General features: G+C 51.9%; 1 protein-coding gene across 5 annotated transcripts; it reads left to right on the top strand.

The window, feature by feature from the left end:
* Positions 1-591: 591 nt before the first annotated feature.
* Patz1 (POZ/BTB and AT hook containing zinc finger 1) lies at positions 592-21,682 on the top strand. Of its 5 annotated transcripts, none has more exons than XM_048343334.1 (5): positions 592-3,217; positions 4,575-4,638; positions 10,942-11,113; positions 19,429-19,566; positions 21,022-21,682. In XM_048343334.1, the coding sequence occupies exons 1-5, from the start codon at positions 1,947-1,949 to the stop codon at positions 21,438-21,440; spliced, it is 2,064 nt and encodes a 687-aa protein (XP_048199291.1). In that variant the 5' UTR covers positions 592-1,946; the 3' UTR covers positions 21,441-21,682. The 5 variants fall into 5 exon arrangements, with proteins under 5 accessions (XP_048199291.1, XP_048199292.1, XP_048199290.1 ...); XM_048343332.1 differs by having other exon boundaries at positions 836-3,217; positions 19,494-19,566; positions 21,022-21,206; XM_048343335.1 differs by lacking the exons at positions 19,429-19,566; positions 21,022-21,682 and adding an exon at positions 5,714-5,805 and having other exon boundaries at positions 828-3,217; positions 10,942-11,065.
* Positions 21,683-22,452: the final 770 nt, after the last annotated feature.

Here is a 22,452-nt window from a genome sequence, read left to right as displayed (position 1 = left end):
GGAACTTCCCGCTCGCACGCGCCTGTAGCCTCGGGTTGTGATCCGTGGGGCTCCGCGGCGGCTGCCGGCGCTTCCCCGGCCGGAGAACCTCGGTGTCTAACCCTCGTGCAGTAGCATCATCGGGCGGGCCAGGGACAAAAGCGCCCAAGCCTGGCGGCGGGGCCCGTGGTCAGAGCGCCCGGCTGCGGGAGCTGGGCCGGCTTCGGATACGGGGAGATCCGATGGCCCTCTTGGATCCCTCGGGCACATCTACTTCCCGGGAGATTGCTGGGACCCGTGCGTGCCTGTGTGTGTCTTGGAGGGACCCCTGCTTCTAAGTCCATCCTTCCCTTAGAGTCGCCTCCCTAAGCTGGTGACTTCCCGCTCCCCAGGGTACAAAGCTCGAGAACGGGGCTGGGGGGAGGGGGGAGTCCGACGGATGGTCTCATTTCCCCAGCTCTCCAGCACCTCGGTCACTGGGAGACGCAGGAACGGCTCCGGGGGTTCCGCCTGCACCCCCCCTTCTCTCTCTCTCTCACACACACACACACCCGCCCCAGGGTTGGGACCTGGGGAGAGAACCCGGGCGACTTCTGCGGATTTCGCGCATCAAAGTGGGCCCACGAAGGGTGCGGACGCCCGCCCGACCTGCGGGTGCGCGAAAGCGGCTGGGGGGCTCGGATCTGCCCCCTACGGCCTCTCCTCTCCCAGCGCCTGGCCAACACTCTCCGCTGGTAAGGGAGGGCAGTGGGCGCTGGTTTGCTGGCTTGGCGCTACGTTTGCTTTGGTCGGGGCGGGGGGACTGAAACTGCAGCCCCCGGCCCCGCGGGCGGGGTGGGAGGCGGGGACCGGACGGGGGCTCAGTCTGCGCTAGCATTGGCGGAGCTGGGGGATGGGGGGGCAGGAAGCGGGAGGGGGGAGCGGAGCTGCGGGGGGGGTGTATAAATAGGGAAGGGGGGACGTGCATCCTCGGTTGGGTGAGGGGGGGGCGCTCGGCACAAAGAAAGTGGAAAGTTTGCCGCGTGGGGCGGCCCCGGCTTTGGGATCCGGGCGCGCACGTGCAGGGCCTGGGGGGGATCGGACCACCCCCCCACGCCGAGCTCGCCTTTTTTTTTTTTTCCTGCAAGCGAGAAGGGGGGGTGTTGTTGGTATCGCCCCCCTCCTTCTCCTCCCCCCCCAGGGGTGAAAGTGCAAGAGGAAGTGCAGCCGCTGCCATCTTTCCTCCGCTCCGATCACACGGAGCCCGGGGCCGCAGCGCCGCCGCTCCGCCACCGCCTGCGCCTGGCCCCGGAAAGGGCCCATCTTTGCCGCCGCCGCCGCCCGCCAGCTTCAGCTGCCGCCGCCACGAGACGCCGAGCCTGAGCCCGCGCCTCCGCCCCCGTGCGCGCCCCGCCGCCGCCGCCTTCGCCTTTTGTTTCCTCTGCTCCGGCGCCCCCGCCCCGGCTCGCGCTTTGCAGGGGACGCAGCGCGCGCCCCCAGCGGGCCCGGGAAAAGCCTCGGAGCGCGCGCGCCTGCGCGGCCGGCTGCTCCTCCTCCTCCTCCCCCCCCCCCCTCCTCCTTCCCGCGTGCGCGCGCCCCTCTTGGCCGGGCGCCGGCGCCGCCTAGCGGGCGGGAGGGGAGGTGGCGGGCGCCTTTGCCGGAGGGGCGCACCTCTTCGCACGCGCACCCTCCCCCCCCCCCAAGGTAGACGGAGACGGGGAGGAGGACGCGCGGAGGAGGGGAGCGCGCGATCCGGTGGGGGTGGCGGCGGCGATGTGGGGGGTGGTGCACTCTGCCGTCTAGACGGTCGGATCTGGACGGGGAGGGGGGGCGTGTGCGCTGGGCGCACCTGCGAGACTACAGAGCCCCCGGCCGTGGGCACGTGCGGGGAGTGGACGCGTCCGCGGCGCCCCGCTTCTCAGCGCTTCGGGGAAGGGAGGGGGGGCGGGTGGGTGCCGCGGCCCGGAGAGAGGGAGGGGGCGGCGGCCATGGAGCGGGTAAACGACGCTTCCTGCGGCCCGTCGGGTTGCTACACCTACCAGGTGAGCAGGCACAGCACGGAGATGCTGCACAACCTGAACCAGCAGCGCAAAAACGGCGGCCGCTTCTGCGACGTGCTCCTGCGGGTGGGCGACGAGAGCTTCCCGGCGCACCGCGCCGTGCTGGCCGCCTGCAGCGAGTACTTTGAGTCGGTGTTCAGCGCCCAGTTGGGCGACGGCGGTGCTGCCGACGGGGGTCCCGCGGACGTGGGGGGCGCGGCGGCCGCTCCGGGCGGCGGGGCCGGGGGCAGCCGGGAGCTGGAAATGCACACCATCAGCTCCAAGGTGTTCGGGGACATCCTGGACTTCGCCTACACTTCCCGCATCGTGGTCCGCCTGGAGAGCTTCCCCGAGCTCATGACGGCCGCCAAGTTCCTGCTGATGAGGTCGGTCATCGAGATCTGCCAGGAAGTCATCAAACAGTCCAACGTGCAGATCCTGGTGCCCCCTGCCCGGGCCGACATCATGCTCTTTCGGCCTCCTGGGACCTCCGACTTGGGCTTCCCTTTGGACATGACTAACGGGGCAGCCTTGGCAGCCAATAGTAATGGCATCGCGGGCAGCATGCAGCCGGAGGAGGAGGCTGCCCGGGCAGCAGGTGCAGCCATTGCCAGCCAAGCTTCTTTGCCTGTGTTACCTGGGGTGGACCGCTTGCCCATGGTGGCTGGACCCCTGTCCCCCCAACTGCTGACTTCCCCATTCCCCAATGTGGCATCCAGTGCCCCTCCACTGACTAGCAAGCGAGGCCGGGGCCGCCCAAGGAAGGCCAACCTACTGGACTCCATGTTCGGGTCCCCAGGGGGCCTGAGGGAGGCAGGCATCCTTCCATGTGGCCTGTGTGGGAAGGTGTTCACCGACGCCAACCGGCTCCGGCAGCACGAGGCCCAGCACGGTGTCACCAGCCTCCAGCTGGGCTACATCGATCTTCCTCCTCCGAGGCTGGGGGAGAATGGGCTACCCATCTCTGAGGACCCTGACGGCCCCCGAAAGAGGAGCCGGACCAGGAAGCAGGTGGCTTGTGAGATCTGTGGCAAGATCTTCCGCGATGTGTACCATCTCAACCGACACAAGCTGTCTCATTCTGGGGAGAAGCCCTACTCCTGTCCTGTGTGTGGACTGCGGTTTAAGAGGAAAGACCGCATGTCCTACCATGTGCGGTCCCATGATGGGTCCGTGGGCAAGCCCTACATCTGCCAGAGCTGTGGGAAAGGCTTCTCCAGGTGAGAAAGGCGCGTTCCTCACCCCCGTCACGACCTGTTTCAGCCCTCCCTCACCAGGCAGCTTTTTGCCAAGATCTGAGGATGTGGAAACTGGGGTGGGGGTGGGGGGCACTAACCATGCTAGGTTTGAAGAGAATGTTTGAAGGTCCCTGATTTTGAGGTTCCAAGAGCTGCTGCTTCTCTTCAGAAAAGTTCTCTGGCACTAGGTGTGCTGTACTGTCTCCTTGAGCCTCTGAGAAGAGGCTAGATTCCTCAGGCCAAAGCCACTGGGCCTTGCTATTCTTCTCCCTGGGCTCCCTTTGTGCTTCCAGCACCAGGCCTGAGGCCCCCTCTGGGGGCAGGAGGCCAGGCTCCTCCCAAGACTTTCTTGTGCTTGAATGGCTGCTGAGGGAAGGACTGGAACCAGTGCATCTGGGACTCCCCAGGCATCATGTCCTTCAGCCCAGAGCCTTGGCAATCCTGCAGTTAGTAGATTCCTGCTTGGCCACTCACATGACCCCTGGGATTGAAGCACATTTTAAAGCTGGACATCCAAGGCTGTGATCTTTGGTCTGCTCTCACTTGGTAGCTCAGAACCTAAGGGAATCCACAGATTCTCCAGATGTTCTGAGGAGAGAATGGAAGGGGGAACAGGACTTCCTTTCAACTTACTTCCTAGTTAGTCTGTTGGGGAACTAAGGGCTTGCCTGGGAGCTGGTGGGGGGGGGGGCGCGGGTGTTGGTTTTTCTCTTTGAAAATATTTAGACTAAGAGGCTGGTTTTAACTTGAGTCCTAAGGATCCCCTGTGTGAGAACCTAGGAGTGGAGAATTCCCTCAGAGGGGCCCCAACCAGGAACCAGTCTTACCGGTCTGGGCAGCCCTTGCCCACCTGCTCAGGCGGGCATCTGGCCTACCAACCCAGCTGGAGACTTAAGGCCCGGTAGCTAGCCTCTGGGGACTGAATTCCATCTGGGTGGCATTCATTGGCTGCCACTGCGGGAGAGGCTGGGGGGAGGGGAACACTGAGTTTCTAAGGGGCTTTAGTCTGGACAATGAATCCTTCCCCCACCCCCCTTCCTGGAAAGGCCTTGAGGCAACCCAGCCTCATTTTAAAGGGGCTCTGGTCCTAGAAGTCATTGAGTTGCTGTTGGGGGGTGGGGAGGCAAGATCAGAGGCAAACATTTGCTTCCCATCCCCCCCTGAGAAAATAGGCCTAGGAAGCCCAAGCTGGGTGGTGACTTTGTCTTTGTCATGCTGGGGGTGGGGAGACAGAGTCCTCTTCAGTTCTGTGTGTACATGGGGGAGTTGGGGGGCTGGGCAAGTTTATGCCCTTCTTTCAGTGTCTTCTTTTAAAGTCCCTCTTGGTTCTCTTTTCCAGGCCTGATCACTTGAACGGACATATCAAGCAGGTGCACACTTCTGAGCGGCCTCACAAGTGTCAGGTAGGGGCCAGACCAGGGCAAAGGTGGGCAGAAAGAGAATGTTGCTGGTCTCACAGTCACTACTGTGTGTGCTGGGGCCGGCTGACTGACCACTGCTTTGCACACCTCCCACTCTGTCTCCATCCTCCTCCCTCTGCCCTCCTTTGTTCTTCACTCCAGCCCCCTCCCCTTCCCCCATGGCTTGATGTTCCCTCCTTCCTGGTTGCTTGGTCCTGGTTCCCACCCCATCTTGTCTTCACTGTTGCTTGGCTTTCCTTTCCTGGTGTTTGCCAGTTCCTTGGAAGGTGGGCCACATGGCGTAAGTGTTGTCCTGGAGGGATGTGGCACCTTGCTGGGCCTGGCTGCTGGTTGCTAGCAGTTTTGTAGGAATTGTAGGAATTTAAGAGGGCTCTAACCTGAGCTGGAGCTCCTTCTGGGTTTCCTTGCCCTTGGGCACAAAGTCGGGTGGAGGGAGTAGAGGGGAGTGGGTGCCTCTGAGCATAAGCACCCATTTAGCCCTTTCTGAGTCATGTGTACCCACAGCCAGGGTTTATGGAGTACTGAAGAGCAAGATGTAATAGCAGGCAGGGAAGGCTGGAGCAGATTCTCACCCCCGTCTACTTGAACCATAACTGGAGGCATTGCTGGTACCCAGAAGACTGAGTTTTCTGTTCCTTGCTCCTGAGACTTTCTGTGTGGATGGAAAATGTGCCTCTGTCTTCTTGTTTTCTTCCTCTTTTGAGCCAAGAGCCTGTCCAGTAAGAGTGAGGCAGGTTGTGGGGCATTCACTACAGCCTCTGGCTGGGACAAGCTGCTTCTCCTCAACTTGTTGGTGGCAAGAGGCAGGGCCACAGGAAGGGGGGCCAATATGCACAGGCCAGGCAGCCTCTGCTGAGGAGGGTAACCCAGGGTGGGCCTGCCAGGATCTGTCTTTGCTTTTGCTGCCTTTTCTCCCTCTCTATTTCTAGTTCTTTCATCATGGAGCACATTCCAACTCTTAAGTAGTGTGTTGAGAAGCATAGGAGGACCTCAGAGGGCAGTGGGGGTGTGCCCGGTGGCCTGGGGGGGTAACCTGCACTCTCTGCCCTTTTTCCAGGTGTGGGTTGGGAGCAGCAGCGGCCTGCCGCCCCTGGAACCTCTTCCTAGCGACCTGCCATCATGGGACTTTGCCCAGCCTGCTTTGTGGAGGTCGTCCCATTCGGTTCCTGACACCGCCTTTTCCCTTTCTCTAAAAAAATCGTTCCCAGCCCTCGAAAACCTGAGCCCAGCACACTCCAGCAACACTCTCTTCTGTCCAGCCCCACCAGGGTATCTGAGGCAGGGCTGGACCGCCCCAGAGGGTGGCCGGGCCTTTAGCCAGTGGCCTGTAGGCTAGCCTGAGCCTCCCTGGAGAGGGGAATAGGAGTCCCCTGATGGTCTAAATGATAGATACTCCTGCTTTGGGGGAGAGGCCAGCAAGGTGGTCCCTGCCCACCAGGTCCTCCCCTGTGACTTGAGGAGTTTTTCCCAACTCAGGGCTCCCAGTGAAGGGGACTGACCAGCAGGGTGAACCTTTCCTCTGTGTGAGTCTGCCCCAGCCTCCGGGTTTCTGGGCTCTCATGCCTCCCCTTTAAACAGGTGACCCTCAGGCATCTGCCCGTATCTGGGTGATTCTGGAGGTTGGTGCTTTCCCAGAAGCTACACCCCGACTTAGCTGCTTCACTTGCCGGGTTTTAGAAAGGAGTCTGGCCACTCCTGTCACTTGCCTCCGGTACAGCTTGAACTAGGGTCACCCTGGTTGTCCTCTTCCCTACTCAGACAGGACTGCTGTCACTTCTGGCTAGTTGAGAATGTCATGTTTTTGGAGTTTTTTTTCTTTTAGCTTATCCGCTTAGTAACCAAACTAATGAGTAGCTTTATATTGGGCCACCCCAATATATGGGTTTAGGGATGATAAAAGCAGATGTAGACCCCCAACAACCCCAAATCTCATTGGTGTGTTCTTTAATGCCCCCCCTTCCCCACCCCGCAGGCTCCGCGGGGACCACAGGACTGATAAAAGTTTTCATTCTAACATTTGAGGCTTTGTGTGTTTTGTCCTTGGTCTGTGTCATAACACCGACATCACTGTCCCTTGCTGTGTGAGCCTGCTCCTGCCCTTCCTTCTCCTCCCCTCCCCTTCAGCACACACTCGTAGACCGTCTGACCCACCACCTCTGGCCTTGTAACCAGAGTCCCCTAACAACCACCCAGTAGGTGAAGACATACTGACTCTCATGTACGGAGGGGCCAGCCAGGTGTGCCTGGGCTTGGTTAAACAGCAGGACATCTGTTTGGTGTTGTGTAGTATGCTGAGAACGTCAGCAGTGAGGAGATGGCTCTCTGGGAGTTAGTCCCTTGGGTCTCTGGCAGACTGGGCACAGACCCTACCTCTTGGTCCCTCCTGATGCCACAAAGGATGAAAGGGGCCAGTCACAGAGACTGGCACCCTGGCTTGAGTAGAAAGGCCATGTGAAGGCAGAGGCAGGAAGCCTCAGACTTGGCATAGAAACATAAGCCTCTTTGAGGCTTGGCCTGAATCTTCTAACTGCCCCATGTGGCCCAGGCACTGTTGCATTTATGAGCTGGGGGTGTGTGGGGGGGGTGTGCAGGGGCACATTTCTCCCAGGAACTCATCCTGGAGCTCAGACCGGGAGCACTTCAGATCTCTCCATTTGCTCCCAGTGGCCCTACATCTCAGGCTGCTTTCAAAAGTGAACTGGGGTGCGTTCAAGGAGGGGACTGACAAGACCCATAGGGCTGGACTTTGGTGTGTTTCTCTTAGACTCCATAGGCCACCAGGTGTAGAGGTGTATACTAGCATCCTTTGGTACCATTTGGGCCTCAGCTCATAGGATGAACAATTTTAAGAACTGTCGGAGGTGAGCATGATGGACTCATTATTAAGTGGTGATGACCCAGTTCAGGAGACCTGGGCCAGTCTCTGCGGGTATGCCTCCTAATACTGCAGGCTGTGTAAGCCCTGGCTAGAGACATGATAGGCATTCTAAGCACCAAAGGCTTTGTGGTGCTTACGCTCTGTCTTCCCACTGTCTGCAGGATGGGAAGCACTTTTCTCCGAAGTAGTCTCAGCATAGAGGTTCTGGGTATGCCCTTTGAGCTCTGTCTTTCTCAGCCTCTTCTCTCCTAGGTCCTGTGATCAGGCTCTTTCATTTTCTGTGTTTGAATTTCTGGCAGGCCTAGACTTGGACAAATTCCTCAGAAAACCTTGGGGATCCCAGGTACAGAAGGTTAACCCTCATACAAACAAGCCAGTGCTTCCTTCAGCTTGGCTTTGTAACACAGAGAAAGTTTTTGTTGTGTCTTTTTCTCCCCAGTAGCAAATTTACATTCCTGATTATGTTTGCTCAGGCTAAAGTTAGCTTTCATTCCTTGAGAGATAATCAATGGAGGACTGGCTGGGGGAAGCCAGCCTAGTCTAGGGTTTTTTAATTTTGCTTAGCTAATCCCCAAATGGATAATCCACTTGTGGATAATTGAGGACTGGCTGCCCATCATCTTTAGGTAGCAAAGCATGATAGGCAAAGCCTGGAGAGGACAGATCCCAAAAGAAAGCTGGGGAGAGAAACAAGGCATCCCCTTCATTGTTCCCTGGTGGCTCCCTCTCCCAGGGGACCAGGGAAGACAGAATCCTGAATGTGTGCTTTCAGACCCATTTTCACAGTTCACGTTGGTTCCTTCCAGTCCCGAGGTTTAAAACATGCTGTTCTCACTGTTGGAGGGGTGGTCCTTGGGTCACTGCAAAGCCACCTTTTCCCTCTGGATAAGCAGGTGTATCCTTCATGGGTACTAATGACAGCCCTTGCTGTAGTTTATAGGCTGGTTGACTTGGGGGCCACAGGGTCCCCCTGACAGCAGTGAGGCCTACTTGTGACCCAGAGACTGAGTATCCAGGATGCTTTCTGAGTCACCTACTTGCTGGGGTTTCTCTGCTCAAATCCTGTCATCTTTCTCTGTCAGTGGAGCCCAGATCCGAAAGAAGACAAGGGTCGCTATCACCTTTCTCTCATAAGATACTGCCTTGACTGAATCTACAAGGCCTATCCTTGGACCCGGTTCACTATATCACCTGTCCTGATCCTCACAGGGTCTTAGTTTGCCTAGCTATAAACTGGGAGAGACAAGAAGACCTCTAAAGTAGCTGGGAAGATTGTTCAGGTCCTGGTCTGGCCATGGGGAGTATGTTTAGACTGTTGCTTTCTCTAGGAGTTGACTATTTTTCGTTATGTTTGTGCTAGTACTAGGGCTTGACTTTGGAACCTTGTGCTTTGCTCAGTTTTCTTCTTCACAGCTGGCATTCTACCAGTAGAACCACACCTCTAATCCAGCATTTTGCTGGTTAGATGGCGTAGAGTCTTGCAGACTTTTCTGTCTGAACTGGCTCTGAATTGTGATCTTCCAGGTCTCGGCCTCCTGAGTAGCCAGGATTGAAAATGCCAAGTTCTGGGCAAGTTGATTTTCTAGTTAAGATTCCTAATTGTTGTTTTAATTTGTTTTTGCCTGTCCTAGGGCTTGAACTCTGGGCCTGGGCGCTGTCCCTGAGCTTTTGTGCTCAAGGCTGATGCTTTACCACTTGAGCTTCAGCTCCATTCCTGGCTATAGTTGCAGTTTAGTGGAGATAAGAATCTCATGGACTTTCCTGCCCAGGCTGGCTTTGAACTGGGATCCTCAGATCTCAGCCTCCTGAGTAGCTAGGATGATGGATGTGAGCACCTGGCTAAGATTCCAAATCATTAAACAAGGAACCTTAACATAGACAAACAGAACAAAATAGATTAAAAGCAGTATTTCAGGCTGGGATGTAGTTCAGTGGCAAAGCATTTGCCTAGCAAGTGCAATGTCCTGGATTTGATCCCCAGTACCAAAAAAAAAGGCAAAAATTAAATAAATAAAAGCAGTATTTCTCTAGGATAAGTGGTTCTGTTTAAGTTGGACGATGACTGGGATCAGCTGGGCCTGTGCTGGTACAGACATCTGGGGATAGGGTGGCCAACAATGGTGTCTTCTGCCTCTAGTGTTGCATGAGTTTGATTCTTGCTTTGGTTGTACAGTTGAGGAGACAAGTAATGATTTGCATGTGCTGACTCGCTCAGACCCTTGAGGTCTCAGGCTCTCGGGAACCCTATCGTTGAGCCAGGCAGTAGAGGCAGCTCTGGTACAGCAAGTAAATGGGCTGTAAGTTCTTCAGTGGGTTCATACTTCATTTGTAATGCCCTGAAGGTAGATGCTACTCTCTCTGTGTCCTAAACAGTAAGCACAAGTGACTTGGACACTACCCATGGAACCAAAACAGTTTGGAAACCTCTTTCTGGTACTTTCAAATATGTGGTGTCTCCCAAGGCCAGGGTGCCTTTGTACACCCTAGAAGAGGAAAGCTTGTTGGGGACAGATAAGGCCCGTTACTAAACAGGTCCCTCAAGCCCTGGGAAATGCCTGGGGACGTGGGGGTTCCTAGGGTGCAGAAGCTGACTTTCAGCGCCTGAACTGTGTACTCTGGGTCTTGGCTGGAAGTCAGTGCTCAGGACAAGGTGTAGATGTGGAATGTACCCCTGCCTCCTAGGGGTGCCACACAGCCTGCCTTGAAGGGCTGGGTAAGATGGACACCTCTCAGGTTAAGCTGAGGGGCTGCTTAGTCAGTGCAGGCTGGTGTCACTGTCCTCATTTCCAGCACTTAATGCTTTCAAAGCCTCTGGCCTTCATTCCCTGCTAATTCTCACATTAGCACAATCAAAGCTATCATTTTACGGGCTGCTGTTTCAATTCAGACTCAGGAAAATATTCAGTTATCTCTGCCGCTTTCTCCTGCCTTTTTCATTTCCCTGTAGCAAAGACTAATGTTACTGCTAAATGAAACGAATACATTGAATTCTTTGTATGAAGCAATCCGGACAGACCAGGATGGAGGACAGGAAGAGTGGTTTATATTCCAAAAACATCCGTGATTCACTTAATGGCCAGTGCACCTAAAGTTGATGCTTCGTAGTTAAGAATGAACAGATACCTAACTCCTCACTCCGTGGAGGAACACAGAGCTTAGTTTACCCTGGTCTGGGCACATCTATGGTAAAGACACAATACTTCCAATTTGGGGTGTGTGTGTGAGAAAGCATCCTGGGAAATGAGGAGCAGCTCTTGGCATTCTGAATAGAGAGCCTGAACCCAACTCTTAACACTGTCTTCCTAGTAGGAGTTCACCAGATGGCTAGAAACTATTTTTTTGCCATGTAGTATGTTAGGTCAGAATACCTGGTTTCGCCTCACTTTGGTGTTTCTTTCTGCACTTAGACCTGCAATGCTTCTTTCGCCACTCGAGACCGGCTGCGCTCCCATCTGGCCTGTCATGAAGACAAGGTGCCCTGTCAGGTGTGTGGGAAGTACCTGCGGGCCGCGTACATGGCGGACCACCTGAAGAAGCATAGCGAGGGGCCCAGCAACTTCTGCAGTATCTGTAACCGAGGTAATCTCCCCACTGTTTTGTCATGTCCCATGGTTGGGCCTGGATTTGTGTGTGGGAGGTTCAGAGGAGTCATCGTCCACCCCCCCACCTCCAGATTTCACTCTGCACGGTCCTGTCTTCCCACTGAATGGTTAAAACACACTTTGATCACCCAGCTAGCTGATTGCAATTCCTTCCTTCCCAAGAAGTTCGGGAGATGCTAAGAGATCAGCGACAGGAAGAGGAGAGGTGATTCTCAAACTTGTACCAACAGCTCAGGGGGCAGGATGGATGCATTTTGCAGGCACTGTTGAACTGTTGAGGTCGATGAGGGAGTTATTGGGCCCTGAAGGAGAACGTAGAGAGGTCCTGCTTCAAAGCTTTTGCTAGATGATTCACTGGCAGAGGATCTTGAGCAGCCAGGAAAAGAGATTGAGTTTGGAGAGGAAGCAGAGGCAGAAAGTTTCTAGCATGAATGGTTTGAAAAGAACCCACACAAGTAGATGATGGCCTTGATGGGAGCAGGGAGTGCTCTGAGCAGGGCAGAGTGCTTGAGGTGGAGGCTGGCAGCCGTGTTGCGTTAGACGAAGTCAGGTGTCTCTGAGGTTCTGCCGGTTTGAGTTGGCTGTTGGAAGTGCTCAGAGTTTATGTGTCGCAAGCACAGTGTCCATGGGGCAGCTTGCTCCCTGTCTGGGCTGAAGGAGGTCAAGGCAACTGTCTGCCCCTAGTGTGAAGAGGCTTCTGCATGGTGAACTCCTGTGGCCAGGTGGGGGCGTTGCTGGATATGCTGCTTTGCAGGGCATGCTTGCCCCCATGTTTTTGTTAGGCTGGGATGTGGCTTAGGTTGAGTAATGAACTAAGAATCAAGGGACCCAGGGGTTAGTCCCAGCCTCTCATGGAGTAGCCTTGAACTGGCCCTTCACCTTGTTATGTCTGAGGTTCTTCCAAAGTGGGTTAGGAACTCTCACCTTTTCCACTTCATAGGGTTGTTGTGAGGAGGAGCCCAAGAGACAAGGTAGGTAAAAGTTCTGTGAACTGGGTTTGCTGAACACTTGGGAGGCCCCATTCTTATATTTTGTAACAGTGCTGGCACTTGGGTTTGGACTAGGCACAGCAGGCCTTGTCTGGACTCCTTGGGCGCGTTGGGCTCTCTCCATGTGTTCAGAAGGTCCTGGTGAGTAGCTTCCTTCTCTTGGTTTTCTGGAACTGCATACCTCAGGCTTGTCTCAAAAGCCACTGGGTATCGATGTTTGTTCTGTCAGACAACCTGCTTTGAAAGGGGAGATGTAGTACTGAAAGCTGTTGAAGTGGTGTGTCCTGTTTTCTGACAGCTTTCCCTGGGGAGCAAGCCGTGGATTGTGCATGCAGTGACTTCATCAGGACAGCCCAAGTTCTCTAAAAAAGCTTATTTCTTATCTTGCTTCATCTTCACCTGGCTTCCCAACAGCACTCCTAAAATAACTATAATATGCCATCAACAATACTTTCATTAAGTTTTCAATGTTGAAGTTACTGGTCCCAGAACTGACATAGAGACCAGAGGCTGAGAATCAGTAAGAGAGGAAAAGGATGAATGCTAATGCTAATGAGGAATTCAGCAAGAACTGGAGAGGAGATGCAGGGCCCTTAGATGCTCAGTTTGGGAGGAAAGAAAAGCAACAGGAAACAGCAGGAAAGTTGACAGTAAGGATCGAGCTGATCACTGGGCACTGGTGGATCACGCCTGTAATCCTAGCTTCTCAGGAGGCTGAGATCTGAAGATTGCAGTTCTAAGTCATCCTGAGCAGGAAAGTCCATGAGACTCTTACTTCAGAAAAAGCATGACTGATTATGTCCCTGAATGCTGACTCTGATCATCTCAGAGAAAGCTGGAAGTGATGCTGTGGCTCAAGTGGTAGAATGCTAGCCTTGAGCCAAAGAAGCTCGGGGATAGCACCCAGGCTCTTGAGTTTAAGTCCCAGGACCAGCAAAATAAAATTAAAAAAGTTAAAAAAATATGGAGCTAATATGGTAAGTTTAACAAGTATTGTACACTAGGGTTCTTTCCCCAAAGGATAGTAAAGAGGACTTGGGCAGAGTACCAGTGGCTCACTCCTATCATCCTAGCCACATAGAAGGTTGAGATCTGGGAATCATAGTTTGAAGCAGCCTAGGCAGATAAATCTTCGAGACTCTTATCTCCAATTAACCACAAAAAGCCAGAAGTGGGGCTGGGAATATGGCCTAGTGACAAGAGTGCTTGCCTCATATACATGAAGCCCAGGGTTCGGTTCCCCAGCACCACATATATAGAAAATGGCCAGAAATGGCGTTGTGGCCTTGAGCAAAAAGAAGCCAGGGACAGTGCTCAGGCCCTGAGTCCAAGGCCCAGGACTGGCAAAAAAAAAAAAAAAAAAAAAAGCCAGAAGTGAAAGTGAGGCTAAGTGGTAAAGTGAAAAAGCTAAGTAAGGGGCTGGGAATGTGGCCTAGTGGTAGAGTGCTCGCCTCGCATGCATGAAGCCCTGGGTTCGATTCCTCAGCACCACATATATAGAAAACGGCCAGAAGTGGCGCTGTGGCTCAAGTGTCAGAGCGCTAGCCTTGAGCAAAAAGAAGCCAGGACAGTGCTCAGGCCCTGAGTTCAAGCCCCAGGACTGGCATAAAGAAAAAAAGAAAAAGCTAAGTAAGAGCATCCTGTAGCCCTGACTTCAAGCCCCAGGATCAGGAAAAAACAAACAGTAACCCACTTGGCAACAAGTATAACCTATGTGACCGGTGGGCTCATAGAATACAGAGCATACCTGTTCTTAGAAAAACAGGCTAAATCTGGATCACAGACTAAACATCTCTGGGTCTCAGCCAGAGTCAAAGCAGAAAGTCTTCCAAAAAGATAAACTGCTATGGCCAAACTTATGTTGGTTTTTCAGAAGGAAAAGAAAATAACACTTGGGAATATGGCTTAGTGATAGAGTGCTTGCCTCACATACATGAAGCCTCTGGGATCGATTCCTCAGTACCACATATATAGAGAAAGCCAGAAGTGGCGCTGTGGCTCGTGGTAGAGTGCTAGCCTTGAGCGAAAAAGAAGCCAGGGACAGTGCTCAGGCCCTGAGTCCAAAGCCCAGGACTGGCAAAAAAAAAAAAAAGAAAGAAAGAAAGAAAAGAAAACTCTTTATCAGAAGTGAAGGGGCAGGATGCTATCTCTGGATTTTTGATTCATTTCTTAAGGCAGAAATAGGAAGACACATGCACATACACACACACACACACACACACACACACACACACACACACACAAAGAGGAGATAATTGAAAGAGGACAGAAGGCTTTTTTCTCCAAGAAGAACACTAAAGACACTGAGATACTGGAATGAGAATGTAGAGTCAGGCACCAGTTGCTTACACTTGCAATCCTAGCTCCTCAGGAAGCTGAGATCAGAGTATCAAGGTTATCAGACAAATCTATGAGAATCTTATTTCCATTTAACCAGCAAAAAGCCTGAACTATGGGGCTGGGGATGTGGCTTAGTGGTAGAGTGCTTGCCTAGGATGCATGAAGCCCTGGGTTTGATTCCTCAGCACCACATACACAGAAAAAGTTGGAAGTGGTGCTGCTTGCAGCACAAGTAGTAGAGTGCTAACCTTGAGCAAAAGAAGCTCAAAGAGAGTGCCCAGGCTCTAGAGTTCAAGCCCCAGGACTGGCCAAAAAAAAAAAAAGGCCTCAGGACTGGGAATATGGCCTAGTGGCAAGAGTGCTTGCCTCATATACATGAAGCCCTGGGTTCGATTCCTCAGCACCACATATATAGAAAAGGCCAGAAGAGGCACTGTGGCTCAAGTGGTAGAGTGCTAACCTTGAGCAAAAGAAGCCAGGGACAGTGCTCAGGCCCTGAGTCCAAGCCCCAGGACTGGCAAGAAAAAAAAAAAAGCCTGAACTACAGGCATAGCTCAAGTAGTAGAGTACCAGTGATAAGCCACAAAGCCTCCTGAGACCCTGAGTTCAAGCCCCAGTACAGTACACGTACATGTGCGTGCACACACACACACACCAAGAGCCTCCTGAGCTGGGCACGTCCCTGAGCTTCTTTTTGTTCGAGGCTAGAACTCTACCACTTGAGCCACAGCACCACTTTGAGTTTTTTCTGTGTATGTGGTACTGAGGAATCGAACCCAGGGCTTCATGCATGCTTGGTCAGCACTCTACCACTAAGCCACATTCTCAGCCACAGGAGTTTCTTGAATATATGAATATTCTTAGGGTTGTGTGATTATCCAAGGCAAAACTTTCTTAGGATATGTCAGGGTCCCTGGGACTGCAAAAAATATAAATGAATGGATATCTTGTTTTTGCAACTCTGCAGTGGTTCCAACAGAGGCTAAACATTAGGCACTTGACCACACCAGGAAATAAGATTGAATTGAGTGAACTTCTGGGTACCCTGTGAGGGCCTTCAATCCTAAAATCATTAAACTATCAGCTAGCTATTGACCTATAGGTAGACTGGCCTTATTCAGTCTTTACCATGAAAAGAGACTCCTGGCTGAGAATAATGGGAAAGAAGGAAGGCAATCTGTGTGGGGCTAAGGGCCCAGTTAGGGTAAAGATGACCTAATATTTTTCCTAGCAACATTCCAGGACATGCTTTATATCATTTGTAGAGGAAGTAGTAGAGGGAGAATTATACGACCTGGTCTGGTGATTTTCTTCTCTTTAAAATTTCCGTAGTAGAGTCTTTATAACATAGGCATATGCACTGGAAAGCTTGTCAAGAGTCTTGGACAAGCCAGGCGCCGGTGTCTAAGGAGGCTGAGATCTGAGGATCATGATTCAATGCCAGCCCAAAGCAAGAAAGTCCATGAGACTCTTATTGCCAATTAACCACCAGAAAACTGGAAGTGGCATTGTGCAGAGCACTAGAATCTTGGACAGAAACACTTGGACTCAAACACCATTGCTTCAAAGGTAGAGGAGCCTTCTTCCAATTGGGTGAGCAGATAAGTGGATAGATGTGGACAATTTATGATTCCTCTGGATTGACGTCATTCTACTGAGCAGTTGTGCCGTTGCCCCTCCAGGGTTTGAACATAGGAAGAGCAGCTCCCAATCCATTTACAGAGATGAAAGAAGCCTCAGGAGAATTCTCTTCTGGAATGCAAATGGCAAGGATAACCATTGAGAAAATGCAACTAAGGAACATTGGTCTTTCACTAGTAAACTCTTCATCTTTGGCGTGAGGGTGGTGGCTTGCTGTATTGGTAGGAATGCTTGGATCAAGCTGCCTGTTTGCTCTTTGTTAATCAGTGGTGAATGGGTGGGTGCATTTAAAATTCCAACTAAATATGTCTGGCTTCAAAGATGTACTCTGCTCCGAAACTCAGCTTCTGTTTCATTCCAACACTTGGCTGCTGAGTTGCTCCGTGTTTAAATTCTCAGCTTTAAGTGGCAGCTGCGAATCCATTCCTGACACCCCGCCAGATAGTTTTGCTATAGATAGTACAGTCTGCAGCTGGGGTAAAGTTAAAAGCACTCAGCCACGTTGTTTCTCAAAATTGTTTTCCAGGAAAATGCAGGAAGTTTTTATTGAGCACCTGCTCTATTCCCTTGGTGTACAGTTCTCCCTACACAGAGTAAATAGAAACTCTGGGCATCCTACTGTTCATCTCCTGTTCACTCTGCAGTAGACCTTCTTTGGCGTGCCATTAGAGGGCTTCCTGTTACTTCAGATGCCCCACAAGGGATTTGCAACCAAAGAAAAATTCCTTTCTAAAGTGGCATCAATCATCTTATCAGAGAGTTCTAACATCTGGTGTTAGTTGCTAGAGGCCATTGTCTTTGGGTTCGGCTTAGGAAGTCTCCCCAGTGCCACCTAACAAGGGGCAGGGCTAAGAACCTCATTCCCATTCATTCCTGACTTGGCCTCCTTCTTGGGAATGTTTATGTGGGTCCAGCCAGCCTGTCCCCCAGTGACTGGCCCCAGGCCAACCATTTAAGTTATAGTTCAAGGCAACTCACTCTCCTAGGCAGGGCAGGATAGTGGTACCTGGTCTAGCTGTGTCTTTAAAGTAGCTGCGTTAGGAAATGAGGGGAAATTCTCCTGGTCCCACATTTCTTTCCAGAATCACCAACTGTTGCTGTCAGGAGTATTTGTTAAATCTGCTTCCCATGAGTCTGCCCTTTGTTTACCAGCAGCATCTGTTCCATCTTACCAACATGACAAGATTCTTGGTGACAATGAACTTTGCAGATGCCCTTGCAAATGACTTTGCAAAAGTTCAAAGAAAGTTTAAAAAAAAAAAAAAAGTCCAAAAGGTTTCCAGGCTCCCACTGGCTTGCTTGCCAGTGGTTCCGGGCCATTTATTGGTGGCCTTGGGGCTGGAGTGAGTACAAGTTCTGCCATTTAGCTGTAGACATTACTGAAGGTTCTTTTTCCTCACCAAGCCTCTTGTTTATTCATTGTAAAATGGTTATAATAATTCTCAACACAGGGGTCTGGGAATATGGCCTAGTGGCAAGAGTGCTTGCCTTGTATACATGAAGCCCTGGGTTTGATTCCTCAGCACCACATATATACAAAAAGACAGAAGTGGTGCTGTGGCTCAAGTAGTAGAGTGCTAACCTTGAGCAAAAAGAAACCAGGGACAGTGCTCAGGCCCTGAGTTCAAGCCCCAGGACTGGCAAAAATTACAATAATAATAATTCTCAACATATATGTTAAAAATTTCTGTGGTGAGCTAGAAGTGTGTTTCAAGTGGTAGAGTGCTTGCGTAACAAGTATGAGGCCTGAGTTCAAATCTGATTACTGCTCCCCCCCCCCAAAAAAAAACAAAAAACCGTAGAATAGTGTGTGCAATGTGCTAGGATGGGGAATACTAGTAGTGCTCGCTAAAGATGAATCTTTTTTTTTTTTTTTTCCTGCTGATCCTGGGGCTTGAACTCAGGGCCTGGGCACTGTTTCTGAGCTTTTTGCTCAAGGCTAGCACTCAACCACTTAAGCCACAGCTCTACTTCCAGCCTTTTTGGTGCTTAATTGGAGGCAAAAGTCTCAGGGACTGTCTTGCCTGCACTGGCTCCCAACTCATATCTTCAGATCTGTCTCCTGAGTAGCTAGGATACAGATTTGAGCCACTGGCACCTGGCTAAGATGAACTTTTATTACATTTCCAGCAGCATTTAAACAGCTGTAGCAGGGGCTGGGAATATGGCCTAGTGGCAAGAGTGCTTGCCTCGTGTACATGATGCCCTGGGTTCAATTCCCCAGCACCACATATACAGAAAATGGCCAGAAGTGGCACTGTGGCTCAAGTAGCAGAGTACTAGCCTTGAGCAAAAAGAAGCCACGGACAGTGCTCAGGCCTTGAGTCCAAGCCCCGGGACTGGCAAAAAATGAAATAAGATTTAAAAACAAAAACAAACCAGCTGTAGCAGTTCAGATTGATTTTAAGCCCTGGTGCTGGGGCTTAAACTCAGGGCTTAGGTGCTGTCCCTGAGCTTTCCTTCCTTCCTTCCTTTCTTCCTTCCTTCCTTAATTGCTCAAGGCTAGCACACTCCACTTCTGGCTTTTTGGTAGTTACTTGGAGATAAAAGTCTCACAGACTTTGCTACTTGGGCTGGTTTTGAGCTGTGATCCTCAGATCTCACGACACATTCCAGCCTTTCCCCATCAGCAGTGTATCTCTCTAAATCCTATGATTGTCATTTTTAAAAGGGAATGAAAGTACTTGAGACTGTGATGACCAGATCTGAGATGGATTAAGTATAAACTATTAGTGCTCTGGAATCCCACTTAGGAGCTTTGGTTTCTGTTAAAGGTGTTTTGTGATCCTTGGCTGAGGTGGGGTTCAATGGCATACTTCTTTTCTGTGAAATTCAAGTTGAAATCCTTGACAGAAGACAGGGATCCCCTGGAGACACCCCTTGAGGATGGCATTTTATCTCCAACTGATTTTCCTAGAAGTGTTAAGCAGGCTTCTGCTATTTGGAGTCATTGTCTGCCCATATTTCTAGCCGTGGCCCCTGTAGCTGACCTGGGGCTGTGGGAAATCACTCAACTACTTACAGCTGAGGCACCAAGTAAGTCCAGAGGCAGTTGGCCGCTGGCGCCATTAGGAGAAGCAGGGTCTCAGGCCGGGCCCCCAGGCAACTGGCCTGGGACCTTCCCTGCAGCCTTTCAGAGAATCGAGCACCCTTCAGCCCAAGCTCATTGCAATTACATCTGTTTTTGAGCCCAAGGAGCAGCTCCTTCTCGGTGCACCTGCGCTGGGAATGCTAGCCAAAGTAGCCCAAAGGAGAGGCCGTGGGGAAGCAGAGACACGTCTCTTGCTGGCTGTGGGATTTCATCTCCTTTTGTCTTGTTTAGGTTTCTCCTCTGCCTCCTACTTAAAGGTCCATGTTAAAACCCACCACGGTGTTCCCCTTCCCCAGGTCTCCAGGCACCAGGAGCCCATCCCGAATGGGGGAGCAGCGTTCCACTGCGCCAGGACCTATGGCAACAAAGGCAAGCGACCCCTTGCTCTGCACTTTGCTTCTCTGCGCAGACTGTGTTGTGGGGGCGCCGGGCCGGGCGTGGGGAGGCAGGAAAGCTGCCAGCTTTCTGGCTGCCTTGAGGAGGCTCAGAGATCTGAGTGCCTTGGCCTCTAGGGTAAAAGTCTCCACTAGTATCTCATTCCAGAGCAGGGAGCAAGGCTTTAGGGCGCTGCGAGATCTAGCCCCCGAACTTCCTCTTCCTCAGTCCGTCTTCCTCTCTCCTGGCTGGCTGTCACCCCAGAAGCCCTGTAGGGACATCCCAGGCCCAGGGCAAAAAGAGGAGACCTGCATGATGAGTCATTCTGGTTCTTTCTACTGCCTGTTGCCTTGGAGGATGGTATGGAGCTGGGGCTGAATACTTTCTCCTTGGTTGGTCCAATGGCCAGGTGGCAGCCAGTGGCTGGCTTCTGTGATTAAAGTAGTTGGTTGCTGTAAGTAGCTTGTTCTGTGGAGAGCCTCTGGCTGTGGCACAAGATGCATGGCAAAAAAAAAAAAAAAAAAAGAGTTACCTGATGCCTCTGACTCAGAGTTGGTTTGTGGAGAGCTCCCAGGCCCACTGTTACATGTTGGTACAGGTTGTGTGGTGGTGTGTCACACTGGTTCCTTCTCAGAACAGGAGGTGATGGAGATGGGGAGATGGTGGAGATGGCAAGCTCCATGCACCCATCATAGACCTCTCATCCAGCATGACTCTCTGGATCCAGGCAGGAAGCTGCTGTTTGATAGAAGACCCCAGTGTGGGGGCCAGGCAAGACAGAACAGTGAGGCTTGTCTCTTTGCCTAGCTTGTCCTGGGTCCCTGGCTGGGGACACCCAGCTGACTTACGTTGTTTAGAGTTGCTTTTTAAATCTGTGTGCTTTGGCTGCATGGCTCCAGAAGGGTTTTGGTAGGAGGAAGGTGGCCAGAGAGGGCTTGTGTTTGGATTGGTTTCTGTCTGAGCTGTCAGTGGGGTCTAGCTGGGTAGAGGACCTCACAGTTCTGGTTCTGCCCTTATTATGAGAGCTGTAGCTGGTCTAGTACTGGAAATGAGACCATTGGTAGACCTGCTGGGCATCATCTGAGTAGTTGTACCCCTAAAAGCACCCAAGAGAGCACCTAGGAGGTTGGGGGTCTTTGAGTTGTGCTAGGCAAAAGCAATAGAGGCCCCCTGGCTGTACCCTTCTTTTGGAGCAGGCTGCAATGATGGTGAGCAATACATGTACACACCTGCATGAAGAGTCCACATTGAGGGAGGCTGATGGCCTCCCACCCATAGACACTCCAGTCTCCCAGACAGCCCAGCTAAACCTCCATGGCAGAAGCCAGGGCAATGGCTGGCCACTGACTGCCCTCCATAGGCCTGTGAACTGGCCTCTCATGACCCCTCTAGAAGAGGGCATTTCCAAAGCCTGGCCTCATCTCTTTCTTATGTTTTGTTTTTTTCTAGAAGGCCAGAAATGCTCACATCAGGATCCGATTGAGAGCTCCGACTCCTATGGTGACCTTTCTGATGCCAGTGACCTGAAGACACCTGAAAAGCAGAGTGCCAACGGCTCCTTCTCCTGTGACATGGCCGTTCCTAAAAACAAAATGGAGTCTGATGGGGAGAAGAAGTACCCATGCCCTGAATGTGGGAGCTTCTTCCGATCTAAGTCCTACTTGAACAAACACATTCAGAAGGTGCATGTCCGGGCCCTTGGGGGCCCCCTGGGGGACCTGGGCCCTGCCCTTGGCTCACCTTTCTCTCCCCAGCAGAACATGTCTCTCCTCGAGTCCTTTGGGTTTCAGATTGTTCAGTCGGCCTTTGCATCATCCTTAGTAGATCCTGAGGTGGACCAGCAGCCCATGGGGCCTGAGGGGAAGTGAGGCAGATGCTATGTCCCCATGGGAACAGCCATCCAGGGACTGCTGAGAAATGCTGTGAATGCGGAGGGAAATAATGTTTTGGGGTTCTGTAGCTGAGAGATTTTTATTCATTTTTAAACCCCTCTCCCATCCCTACCCTAACCTTACTCCCACTCAATCACCCATTCCCCTCAATGGTCTTTAGAATAGATTCTCATCTGAGACTGCAGAAATATCTGCGAGACCAGGGATGAGAGAGAGAGAGAGAGAGAGAGAGAGAGAGAGAGAGAGAGAGAGAGAGAGGGGGGAGAGGGCAGAAAACACTACATAGGCCTGTAAGTCAGCACCAGCCCCAGTTTCTCTAATGTGAGGAAGCTGGAATTCCTGGTGCTCAGTCCTTAGTGATCCCAATCCCAGATCCAAACCCTATGGCGTTCTAGGACCTCAGTGGTTTTGGTCCCTTCCCACTTCTCTTAATTCTTCATACCCCTCAAAAGAAACCACAATAGTGTCTCCCTCACACATATAACCTTGATGCCCAACTGTTTTAAAGGAAGCCAGAAGCCTGCAGCATCCAATGGACCATAGGGTGTGTGTCCTCTGAGAGCCTCCTGAGCTTAGCCCCTGGCCTACAGGGCCCTGCTGGAGGCAACTGTTTTACTGCTAGGACAAGCTCAGCTATTGAGGACACTCCCACCCCCAAATTCCAGTTCTTACATGATTTTAACCATTCAACTTGCTGTTGGGTTTTAATTCTCTAATTATTATTATTATTATTATATTTTTTTTAGGACAAGTTGTAGTGAATTGCTACTGAAAGCTATTTCAGGTGATACAGAGCTCTTTGTAAACCGCAGTCACACATTAGGGTTAGAATTAAACTTCGTTTAGATGTACTATAATTAACTTGGCTAGTTGATTGTTTGAAGTCTATGGAAGAAATAGTTTTATGCAAAATTTAAAAAAATGCTAGTCTGGTCAGGAGGGTAAGAAGTTTCAATGCTACTGGGAGCCAGAAAGGTAGAAGAACCAG

The sequence above is a fragment of the Perognathus longimembris genome, chromosome 3 (assembly GCF_023159225.1).
Source record: "Perognathus longimembris pacificus isolate PPM17 chromosome 3, ASM2315922v1, whole genome shotgun sequence".
Taxonomy (NCBI): Eukaryota; Metazoa; Chordata; class Mammalia; order Rodentia; family Heteromyidae; genus Perognathus; species Perognathus longimembris.
The sequence above is the reverse complement of the archived record's forward strand: the minus strand, read 5'-3'. Positions and strand labels throughout refer to the sequence as shown.

Coding starts and splice junctions, on each gene's coding strand:
- Patz1 (XM_048343334.1), top strand. CDS start 1,947: ATGGAGCGGGTAAACGACGCTTCCTGCGGCCCGTCGGGTTGCTACACC. Junction 11,114..19,428: donor CTGCAGTATCTGTAACCGAG/GTAATCTCCCCA, acceptor TGTCTTGTTTAG/GTTTCTCCTCTGCCTCCTAC. Junction 19,567..21,021: donor CAGGACCTATGGCAACAAAG/GCAAGCGACCCC, acceptor GTTTTTTTCTAG/AAGGCCAGAAATGCTCACAT.